Here is a 12,306-nt window from a genome sequence, read left to right on the forward strand (position 1 = left end):
TACCCAGAATTCTCTATAAAAACCTTAAGAAACCCCTTAGAGAAGATTCCTGACCTTCTAGTCAGTGAGAAGAACCACTAGAAAAAACACAGAGCATAGAGGGGCTATAGAGTTTGTATTTTGTGCTTCAAAATGCATTGCTAGGGTTTAAACTTTTTCACTATAACATGTCAAAAATGTTCAAATAAACAATTTTGATTTAAAATGGCCTTCTGAGCACAAAAGTTTTGAGAAAAATTTGTTTTATGAAATGTTCCCCCCTCCCTTTTTTTTTTAACACAAAAATCTGTTTTCCCTTCACCCCACACTTTTTCACTTGCAACACAGAAAAATAGGAGGAAAAAGGGGAAAGTGACAAAAAGGAAATGCCAAAAAAAAAAATGGTTCAAGGAAGAATTAGACTTGTAGTCCAGCTGATGCAATATCCCATGATGACAGAGAGGTAGGCAGATGCAGGGCAATCTGTCCCCATAAAGTCCTATTCTAGTCCCTAATAGTTGGAGATTAATTTAGGACAGTTATTTACAACCTCCACCACAAATGAGTGGGAGATTGACATACCTGGAAAAACACTTTCAAGGTACCATGTGAGCAGTCCATATAGCAAAGCATCAAAAAACATCATCTCCATAGAGAAGAAAAAACTGTATTCATCTCCTTCCAAAGGGCTGGACCTGATATTGTCCCACTGCAGCCCAATGCCTTGCTCTTCATAGCGTGACAAATATTCTGTCCCAAACCCAAAAGCCACTGGAGAAAGCAAGCTCTGGAATAAAAGTAAAACAACAGTGATTCAAGCAAGGAAAAAGACACCATAAATAAAAAAAATTGAGCTGAAGTATCAAACTTGGTTGTGCACAGGAATGATCAAAATGAATAGCAGGAAAGGGTTTATTTTAAACACAAGGTACAAAAGGACTGGAAGGTCAAGTGTTTGGTGAAGGACCCTGGAACATCTTGAATCTCAGGAATGGTGGCAGCTCTATGAAGAATTTAGATATAGTGGTCCAAATTCAGTCCTGGCATAAACAGGTTCAGCTCCCACTGACTTCAGTGGAGGAACATTTACTCACATGAGGGTGAAGCTCATTTATCATTTCTTTATGTTGAGACACAAATGGATATAACTTTGACAGCCTTTTACATGAGCTTAAACTGTCAACGTCAGCAGCATGAAATATATGTATGAAATAAAATGCAGGATGGCGGCTCAGGCCTCCTCTTCTTTACCAGCTGTACTGTACTCTCATATAGATGAGACAGATATGGCCAAAAGAAATGCCAAGACAAGGCATTATACAGTGTGAGTGGAATGCCAGTGTCTGTGCAGCAGAAAGTTCACATGAAACTCAGCTTAAGCAAAATCACAGTCCCCACCCATTTCCAACACAATTACTGTCCAACAGAACCAGTAGCATCTCTGGCCATTTTTTCCCCTAGTGCACTGTAACAGTTCAAGGAGAGGGGACGCTGTGCTGCATCCACAGGAGACGTAACTTGGCCCAGCCCATACTGAATGGGGACATGCACCACTTTGCTTGGTTCTCTCAATCATAATTTTCAGGTGAAATTTTCCCAGTTTTTTATCTTTTGCTAAAAAGTTGAAATTCTCCATGGGAAGATTCTCCCACCACTCCCCCATCCCATCCAATCAGCTCTATGTCATGGTCAGTGCTCCTTATTGGGCAGCCAGCAAGGGCCTGATTCCCACTCAGCAAAAGCCTGATTCTCTTTTCACAGATTCCTTCTTTACACCCATGTAACTCCATTGACTTCAGCAACCTAAATTCCCATTAATGCTCTGGAGTTAAGGGCTGTGAGCTCAGCACAAGATCACATGATTGATCCAGTTTTATTGCTTTCATCTGCAGAAACAGAAATGCTCAATCCTTAGAGATCCTGATTTACGGGCCCCATTTACAGCAAAGCTAGAGGATTAGTCATTCCCCTGTGCCAACAGTTGTAATACCATTGGACCACAACTGTATTCTGTGCAAAACAAAGGAATTTGCACTTGAGGTTCTGGATTTAGCCCATGTCTAGTTTAAGGGGTGGGCACTGTCAAGTCAATTTGAGTCCCTTGTACGCACGCACGCACGCGCACACACACACACACACACTTACTTTTTAAAGATTGGCAAATGCGCATAGTAATACAAATGTTTTCATGAAAGCAGCTTTCAGTGAATTTAAGTCAGTTAAAAATCATGTTACAATAGCTCTCTCTCACTTGTGTTAAATTGCAGTTGGCACATGTAAATCTCACATGATTTAAAATGATAATTTGCCTCTTCATCACTTCCTCTGTTTATTTACATTTTGATTTTGTACCTATTTGTTACTAGCTAGTTGCACTTTCTGGCTCTTCTGCAGCAGCACACAGCTGTGAGGTACAGGTTGCAAACACTGCAGGAACATATCTACATTAAAAAGACCCATTTTATTGAACTTTTTAAAAAAGCCACGAAAAACTTTTTGTGACTATTGTCTGTCAGAGGCTTATTTGCCTATGACATCTAATTTTTCAGCTTAAATTACTTGACAGTGCCCCTCTGAGTCAGGAGTAACACCACTGAAATCAGTTAAGTTTCCCCAGTAAAAAAACAGCATGAGGAAGATGGCAGCTCAGGTCTCTTCCTCTTTAGAAGGTTACAATAGTCTCAGGTTACATGTATACTATAGCCTACATCAATGCTCCCAGATCGATTATCTGGTGGTCAATTTAGCGGGTCTAATTAAGACCCACTAAATCAACTGCAGATCACTCTCCAGTGGGCCTGTTACTGTACTCCAGATGAGAAGAGTAAAAGAAAGTCAAAGTTTCTCCAATCAATCCTCCATGCTGTAGAACCCATGTTAACTTTATCTAAGGTATGTCATCTCCAGCTACGTTATTCACATAGCTGGAGTTGCACAGCTAAAGTAGATTTTCTGCTGTAGTATACATATAGTTTCAGTTATTCATAGGCTGACTAAAGGAAGAGAGACAGGGGCACAAGAAATTCAAGACAAAGGAATTATACAGCCAGAGAAAGTCTGAGGTCATAGATTTTCTGAAATGGAGGCTAAAAGATCCTTACTGCCATAATCTTCAGGTTAATAGTCATGCGGTCCTGCCAAGCAAAGCAGATGATGTGGGGCAGGTAGAGGGTGAAGTAGATAACTCCACTGCAGGCAGCTGCCAAGTTAGCTTTGGAGAAGAAGGTGCTGAGCAAGAAACACTGCATGATGGTGGCTGTGGTGAACGTCAGAAGAAACAGAAAGAGGATGAGGGGATTGCTGTAGTGAAGCACCTCGCCACACTGTAACCAAAGGAAACCAAACAAGTTTAAGTGCACTGCTCTCTCACAAACTAGCAGCAGAGCTCAGAACTACTGTTGGTACCAGATCTATAATGGTTAATTTATTTTAACCATGCTACCTAATCTATTTTATCTGTCTCTCCAAGCATTTTTACCAGCGTGAGAGTTTTACAATTAACCCCCCCCCAAAGATAAAGTAAGACAGTGGTCTACTTTCATCCCTTCTCTCTGGCTCTGAAGCATTTGGCATTGTTGCTAGTCCCACTGATTGTCCAGCCCAGAGTTTTATTTGATGATTTTCTGTTGTCTTTGTAACAAATGAAAATCTACTGTTCTCCCTCTGCACTCTTCAAACAAAAGTTCCCTGCAGACATTACATCCATACAAATCCAAGTGAGACATGTCTGTGTGGAAACAAAATCTGTTAAAATAAAACTGTCTGAACTGTAAGAACAAAATCCCTTTGTTCTCCCTGTGACCCTCACAGTGGGGAGAGGGTGTGGCTGACACACATTTAAAAAGAAAATCTATGAGGCATATTATAAAGCACTATATTCTGCACCCAAATGATAGTCACATTCCCAGAGCCTGTGAGGGCCGAAGAGGCTGACCAAGATGTCCCTTTGTGTAAAAAGTAACCCACTGGATGAACTCTTGTTGACCCTACTTCCTTAATGCTTTTGAATCTTTAATCTCCCCTCTCACTGAAGAGTGTGGTCTCAGCTCACTGACAACTTATCCTAGGGAGAAGAGCTATTTTGTTCCTTAAGAGCTGGTCTCCACATCATTTTTGTACCAGTATAACCAGGCCAGTTATGTTACAGTTATCCTGGGGCAGCTCCTAGTGTGGATGCAGTTGCACTGGAATAGCCAGTCCCACGAGTAGAGGAACAATTATTTTGGTAAAGTACATGTATAGTGGTATAATGGCCTCCACACTAGGGAAGTTGTAGTGCTTTAAATACAAAGTATAATTTAAGTAGTATACCCTGTGTGTAGACAAGCCCTAAGAGCTCAATGTACTGTGAAAGCTCATAAGAACAGGATTGATTAGAGGGCAGACTGAACTGTAACTCCATATTTTTAACAATTCACTGCACTGGGGGAAATGTAAGGTAGCTCTTCCCTGCCAGAGCTACACGGATTAAGGAACCACACACTCCTACTCAGTCAGGGGGGCGGACAGCCTTGCAAGACCCCTGGACGGGGGTGGGGTGTTCTATGTTTGCAGAAAGGGTGTTGTGCCCTCAGCACTTTCTGGAGCACACTGCACGGTGCTCCAGCAGCCATTTAAAGGGCCCGGGGATCTGGTTGCTGCTGCTGCAGTAGTAGGAACACCAGGGCCCTTTTGAATTGCTTGGCCCCAGGGCAGCTACCCCCCTTTGTCCGTCCACCCCCAACCCAAGCAAGCCAGCACTCTGTTAAAGAGGAGTTATTCCGTCAGCTAGGATTGGGAGGCCTTGGATATTGGGTCCAAGTCTCATAAACCACTTGTACAAAGCAGCAATTCTGAGACAAAGCAGCCAGGAGAGCTCTTTCCAGGGAGTGAAGAACAGATTAGACCTGAGTCAGTCCCTAATGTTTTTCTCTCCCATTTGAGATAGTGTCCTATTTTCAAAGCAGGCAACCGCGGCCTATGATAAATGACTCAGAGCGAATGAAAAGATTAGAATTCCTCAGATTGAAATCTTCTACATCTGAAGCAGTGATACCTGTTGAAAGACTGGCCCCCATATACTGGAAATGCAACAAATGGAACATGACCTGTCAATGTAATCAGGCCTGACACATCCCCGTGCAGACAGTCTTACAATAAGTCTTATTAGTGAACTTATCTCCCTCTGTCTCAGCCAACTGCTGATGCAGCCTGGAGGGCTGCTTACAAGAATGAGCGTCCTACGTGCTAAAATCAGAGTAGGCCACCAGTGGTTCTGGTCTCCTTCTGTGTAGCTATTGTTTCGTGATGGATAGCTAATATCAACAGTGCAAACACGCAGGGCAGGTTTGGGGCTTTCTAAAGTCACTCCCAAGCTAATCCTTACCGTAATTAGTGCTGTTAGGAGACAGACGCTCACAGCCATCATGATGAAGCTGTCTAGGAACCAGGTGTACCAGATAACCCCATTAGAAACTCCCCGGTTCTTCATGGCTTCTTTTAGTTTCATTTCCTTCTCCAGCACAATGCTCTTCACAATCATTGAGACCGAATAGATCCAAGCCAGAACCATGAAGACAGGGAAGGAACGGTTCAGGGTGATCATGAAGCTGTCCATGCATGGAGAGAGGAGTGAGTGAAATGCAGTAAAGCAGGGAATGGTTGTGATGAAAGGGAAGAAAGAAAGGAAAAAGAGGTATAAAGAATTCGTTGCGCTTATTACAGCTGAGCATTTGAAAGGACTCCAAGGTTTGGCATCTCTGAAAAGACTGTCGTAACCTCTATCAAAGACTCAAAGCACTTTACAAACAAGGAATTAAACTCCGAAGCCCTTATCTCCAGGGACTAGGTGTTATCTCCATTTTACAATGGGGAAACTGAGGCACACAGCAGTTATGAAACTTGCCCATCTGTGGCCAGGTATAGGTCTCACTCCACATCTCACTTTCTGAACACACCACCATGAAGTCACTATTATAACATGCAAACGATGTTTTGAGATAGATGCGAATGGTAAAAAAATAGTTTCCCATGTGTTATGTCTTTGAAATGTTTCTCCAGTTAAATTAGCAAATGAATCAATAAATATGAATTATTAAAAGCAGCCAGGTGCTACGGTTGTTATGCCATACGCAAAATATCATTCTTGGAAAATCTTGAGTGTCACTGATGGCCAATGTTAGTAGTTAGCTAACAAACTCTTGTGTCAGTGAGCTGGAGGGCTCCCTCTGTCCGTTGGATCATTTTTAGGTCACACACTGGAACCTTTTATCAATGGCTCCCTTGGTTTTCTCCTCCATCCCTACAACAGATATTAGCAGTAAAAGGTAGCCATGGAGAACGTATTTAGGATGATCCGGAGCTGCGATAAAACACATTTCCTGTTGTGAGGTGTGAGTAGCATTAAGTGAGCTATTCGACCAGGCTTGTGATGGTGGCATTTGAATGAAACTGACCAAAAAGCCAAAGGGAGCCCACCCCACTTCTTTCTGTATGGAGTAGAAGCCTGGGACTCTGAAAATCAAAGGAAAAGATGTTCTACAGGGAGCAGTCAGACTGATCTGAGTATCAGCAGGCCCTCTAATGTGTTAATAGAGTGGTGCCAGTCAGCAAAATAGGCAGAAAAACATCACTTTCCCACCAAAAATCTGGCCTGTAGAATGAATAGAAAATGTGTTATGGAGGCAGGATGGGAAAGGCCTCTTGCTTTTGTGGTCAGCCCCCAGACACATGTGACAGTTGCAGGCCCAAACTGTGTTTACACTTCAACCATTACATCAGCACACTTACAGTGCTGGAGCTGTGCTGCTATAGAATTCTCCGGTTGACATTTCCTCCAGTAACAAGGGTTTTTTTCCTGCCACTGCAGGGAACCCACCTTTTGGGCCAATGGAAGAATTCTTTGGTCAACCTAGCGCTGTCCACACAAGGGGCAAGGTCAACCTAACTGCATCTCTTGGGTGGGGATTTGTCATACCCCTGAGAGACATAGTTACGCCAATGTAGCTGGTCAGTGTAAACCAGCCTTCAGCAACCTTTGCACCATTTGAGTTTCTGCAGCTGTAATAACCCCTCTTGGTGTGTGTGTGTGTGGGGGGGGAAACCTTTCTATCAGAGTAACAGGTACTGAGAGGTGGGGAAGGATACCACAAAGGGTATAGCCCTGCAATCTGCAGCTAGCTGCAGTGTTAACAAAGAAGAGAACAGCACTATTCATGACATGGGATACCCAGAAGTAGGACTGTGTATGATTCAAAGGCACAGTGTTACGGGGAAATGCTCTCTGCACGAGTAAGGGGCACTGCAAATCTGCAGTTATTCACAGATCATTTTTGCAGATGTGGACGCAAATACCAGTTTTGCATCCACTCGGGGCTCTATGCATGGGCCCATTTTAAACATCAAAAAAGTTTATTTCATTTTAATTGAATTAACCTTTTTCTTCTTTTCCCCCAGTCTATGCAGCTTTGTAAGTGCCTTGAGTTTCCAGGCATTCTCCTGCTGCTATTCAAGTCAGGGGTTTGATGCCTGATGATTTCATCTGACTCTTCAATCTCCTGTTTTTAAAGTTCCACAGTTCTGGACTTTTTCTGCTTCTCCAACTTACTTATCTGTGTTAACCAGGGAAGCACAACCCTGGCTCCATGGGGTATTTCATTAATGCCATAGTCCTGGGATTTCTTTCTGGCTTTTAAATAAGATCAAAGGCAAAAGCAGTCAAGCCTCCTGAAAATCCTCTGCATCATCCAGCCACCCGATTAGTTATCAGAAATAGGATCATTAGCTGCTCTTACTTACATATCATCTACAAAGCAGGGATAGGGCATTTGCTGCAGGTAGATTCCTGGTGGCACTTCAGCATTGGTCTGGGTCTTTATAATCCCATGCTCAATCATGTCTTGTAGATATGCAAATCCTCCCCAAATGTAACGTAAATCATCCACTGGGTCAGCTCTTGGACCAGGATCCCAGTACCTAAAAAGAAAAAAACCACAAGGAATCACTCAGGCAGGCGGGCACTTTAAGAAAGGGAACGCTGAGCCAAGAACTTCCCAGGGGCTCCACCCAGCGCTGCTCCTTCCTAGTTATAGCGGTCAGGCCCCGTTGCTTGAAATGGGGTGGCAATCAGACAATCATAATTCAGAAAATTTAGTTTTGGTTTTGTTTCATTTTTAAGTTCTCTATACTGTCATGTAAAACAGTAATTTTAGCCAAGAATACATAAAGGGGGAAGGTAAAAATAAAACAACCATTATATGTTGCCATGTGCCAGACTTGGTTTCCGCTATTTATGGATTGTTTTTATTTTTATTTTGTTTGATTTTAAAAGTATTATGGCTTCAACTAGATAAACAAACTGTCAGCTCCCAGTGGCCTCTGAATACCTCAGCTTTTCACTTTAAAAGGTTTTTCTTTTTTTAAATATTGAAAGTTTTGAATGGATATGCTCCATTACATGTGTCTGACCTTGCAGCTTCTATCCTAAAGATCCAAATCAGATGACTATTTTCACTGGCTTGGATTTAAGCTGGTGACAGGGGCTGGTCAAAAATTTTCCATCTAACCTGTTTGAGTGGAAAATTGGATTTTCAACCTAATTAAATCTTTCACAAAACAATCTGCTGTCTGCAGACACATTTGCTTTTTTGCCAAAATATTTCAGCTGACGTCTATTGGTTTTCAGCTAAAATCTTTCAATTTCTGAATTTTCAGTGAAAATGCAAGTCTCCATGGAAAAATACAATGAAAGCATTGTCAAAACTTTCTGCAGGGAAGGGAAAAACCTCAGACCATTTCTCCTTGGGTATGTCTAAACTACACCCCTCTTTCAAAAGAGGGATGTAAATTAGAAAGATCGAAATTGCAAATAAAGCTGGGATTTAAATTTCCTGCGCTTCATTTGCATAATGGCAGCTGCGTGGTCTTTCGAAAAAGGGCTTTTCTAAAGTAAAACTGCCATCCAGACGAGGTTCTTTCGAAAAACACCATCCTTTTTCAAAAGTTCCAATACTAATTTTTTCAAAAGAACCCCATCTAGATGGTGGTTTTACTTTTGAAAAGCCCCTTTTGAAAAGACTGCCATTATGCAAATGAAGCACAGGAAATTCAAATCCTGGCTTCATTTGCAATAGCAATCTGTCTAATTTACATCCCTCTTTCGAAAGAGGGGTGTAGTTTAGACATACCTCTTGTGACACCGAGCGCCACTGTTTTCAGTAGCTGTTAATCAACTTTAATGTGAATAGCCCTTTCCTTATCCATCATTGCAGGGGTCTCAAACTCCAGGCCCATGACCAGTCTTGGCTGGAACAATTGTGAAATCCAAGCCAGGACTCCTGACAGGCCAGGGGTCTGTTCATTACTGGCCCCAAGTCCCACCTCTTCCTGTCATCATCCTGCTCTCTTCCCCCATGTCCCTCTGTCCCCCAAGCACATTGCTTTGGGGGTGTCCGGGGGATTTGGCCTGGCGCTGCACTGTGGCAGTGGTTGCACCCCCATGCACTCCCCACAGCTCCTGCCATCGCGGAGAATGCAGGGGGATTCAACTGCTGCCACCACACGGCATCAGGCCACCCCCACTAGTGATCTCCAAAGCTGTGTGCTTGGGGGATGAGGTGACATGGAGCACAGAAGTGGCGTGGTGGTGGTTTGGAGTTTGGAGGCTGGTAATGGACAATCCCCTCTCCCCAGCCCGCTGGGAGTCTCAGGACGGATTGTGCAATCGCTCCTGCTGGGACTAGCCCATGGGCTGAGAGTTTGAAACCCCTGCATTATAATATTTTTAACCACTAGTGCTCAAAAATCATGCATCGGACCCCAAAAACTCCTGAGATCAGCTTGTTGGGTGGCGCTGGACCATTTAAATACCATGTTTTCTAATGTTTCTCTGCGGTCATGATGTCTAGAAACTTGCTTTTCTTTAAAGTTTAAACTGAAAGCTGAGACTCAGGTAAGAGTGCGATTCCAGGAGTAGCAGCTTTAGAAAAACTACATCTCTCACGTGACTTGCAATAAAATCACATGACCTGGCAACATGTCTTAGAAACTCCTAGCCCATATCTGAAGTAGTCTCAGAAAACATGGGTGCTTACACTTTCATAAGCAAATCCAAGGTGGCAGAGGACACTTGTATGGTAGCAGCAGCATATTCTGCTGCACAAAGGGAGAGGACTGGATGTGCATGTCAAGGGTGGCAACATGTAGGCGACAAAAGGGGAGGGGAATAGATAGAATTCCCTGTCCACTCCTTACATGGGGAGGTCACCTACAGACCTTGTGGAGACTACTCCAGCCATATCTGGACAGTGTTGTAACAAGGCTTTTTTGCATCCAGGGCAAAATATTAATTATGCGCCCCCTCTCCTTAGGTCAACACGTGTCGCACTCTTTACTTTAGCAGCGTTTTATTTTTACTTATTCTGTCTTTGTGCCCCTGATTATGATACACCCAGAGCAAGAGCCCCATTTGCCCCTCCCTTGTTACAGCTATGTATCTGGATATGACTTCTCTTCTGTGTTACACTTGTGAAACACCACTGAACTCAATCAGCTCTCACATTTGTATTTGAACACAGACTCTGACCCCACCCTCAGAACACTGGAGAGGGTTCCTATTATGCGTTCAATGGACGGCTGAGGAAAGCAGAAATCATCACCTGTCTTTGATTTTATTTGTTTTCTCCACTGCATCTATATCCATCCGGATCTTGTAGCTCACATGTGGTGGCAGCTCGCTGGCCCCAGAGTGTATGTCAGGGAAGACCACTCCAGCCCAGAATTTGTTTTCCTCCAGCAGATTAAGAGCTCGACTAGTCAATTGTATTTCATCAGCATGACCTTCAAATTTATCCAGGGTTAAGCACTGCAGATAATCACAAAGGTGACAGTCTTATGGAATTCCAGTAGTAGGGATTATATATTGAAAAGACATCACTGGTTAGCAATGGGGCAGGAAAGTTGGTTAGGTAACTTTGGCATAGATGTCATTTTTCAGCTCTAAACTTGTATTGAAATTGTGCCTACAACTGATTTTTTCCTCCCCCTGAAGACTCCCCATTTGGTCCACTTCTATGAAAAATTTCAATACACACAATATTGTTAAAGACAACTGAAAAAATGCAGCAACCACCTTAAAAAAAGAACCATAAGCCTTATAACGAACACAAAAAACCAAGGAGGGAGGAACTGACCGAAGCAATCATGAAACACATTTTTGAAGACAGCTCATAAAAGCAAGTGTCTTGCCAGGCAAGATAAAGAGAAGAGGACTCTAAAGCTGCAACTCTCATCTCTGTAAGCAAACACAGACTGGAGGAATATTCTGAACCTGCTGCCTGGAAAACAAGATCAAACCTTCCAGGAGGGCAAACAAAACTACCAGCTAAAAACAAGGGGCGAGTATTTATCACCTTAGCCCTTTGCAGGATTACAGTATCTAGTGAAAACCAAAGCCCCCTATCTGATAGTAAGATCATAGCAAAACAAAGTTAAATAATTCCTAAAGTGTAGCAAACACTAGAAAAATATTTGGGGGAGGAAGAGGAAATCACAGCAAACCATCAGATAAACAATGAAGAGGCTTTGGTATCAGTGTAGTAGAATTGTTACTCTCTAGTGTTTCTGGTGTCTTAGTAGCTGCATGCTGAGTTTTTGAAATCTACTGCAGAAAGCCAAGGGCTAAAATAACTGGCATGGGCTCTCCTGTCAACAGTAGCAGCAGGGTTTGTTTTGCCCATCTTTGATTTTCATGGAGTGTATTTGCAAGGACCGTGAGTACATCAGTTAATTTTTCAAATGGGAGTTTAAAACTTTTTTTCTGATGAAAAACCCTGTATTTTTACAAATTGTGAGGAGACATCAAATAAAAATCAAACATACTGGTTTACATGTACAAGTGCAAGATATTTTAGGCATACTAAAAATGAGGGGCAGATTGTGGTAGTAATTTACTGCCCTTAGCTGGGGTGGTAGGGAGCACCCATGCCACAGGGTAAGCAGCAGGAGGTATATGAGCATTTAGTTTCAAGAGGGGTAGCCATGTTAGTCTGTTTCAACAAAAATGAAGAGTCCTCTGGTACCCTAAAGATTACCACATTTACTTTAGCCTAAAGACTAAAATGTATTTGGGCAAAGCTTATTGTCTTTAAAGTGCCACAGGACTTCTAGTTATTTTTGAGGATACAATGATTCCCTGAATCTCCTGGTGATGAGGGAGATTCTGTTCTGCCCCTTCGGAGAGTGCATGTGTGCTCCATTCTGCAGACCTAGTTGCCTAGGGGAACAAGGTCATGGTTCCCTTTTGGCCTGACTTACCTCCATGGAAGTATTAGCAGGGGTTCAGTACTCAAG

General features: G+C 42.8%; 1 protein-coding gene across 1 annotated transcript in view; it reads right to left on the reverse strand.

Annotated features, from left to right (window-relative positions):
• The window catches only part of ABCA4 (ATP binding cassette subfamily A member 4), a 137,189-nt gene that overhangs the window by 59,310 nt on the left and 65,573 nt on the right, over positions 1–12,306 (reverse strand). Inside the window, exons 13-17 of the mRNA XM_075936565.1 lie at positions 10,614–10,819; positions 7,756–7,932; positions 5,345–5,567; positions 3,081–3,302; positions 562–766 (exon numbers count right to left, since the gene is read on the reverse strand). Of these exons, the coding sequence (XP_075792680.1) occupies positions 562–766; positions 3,081–3,302; positions 5,345–5,567; positions 7,756–7,932; positions 10,614–10,819 (1,033 nt within the window). The remainder of the gene's footprint in view (positions 1–561; positions 767–3,080; positions 3,303–5,344; positions 5,568–7,755; positions 7,933–10,613; positions 10,820–12,306) is intronic.

This window comes from Pelodiscus sinensis, chromosome 9 (genome assembly GCF_049634645.1).
Source record: "Pelodiscus sinensis isolate JC-2024 chromosome 9, ASM4963464v1, whole genome shotgun sequence".
NCBI classification, from domain to species: Eukaryota; Metazoa; Chordata; order Testudines; family Trionychidae; genus Pelodiscus; species Pelodiscus sinensis.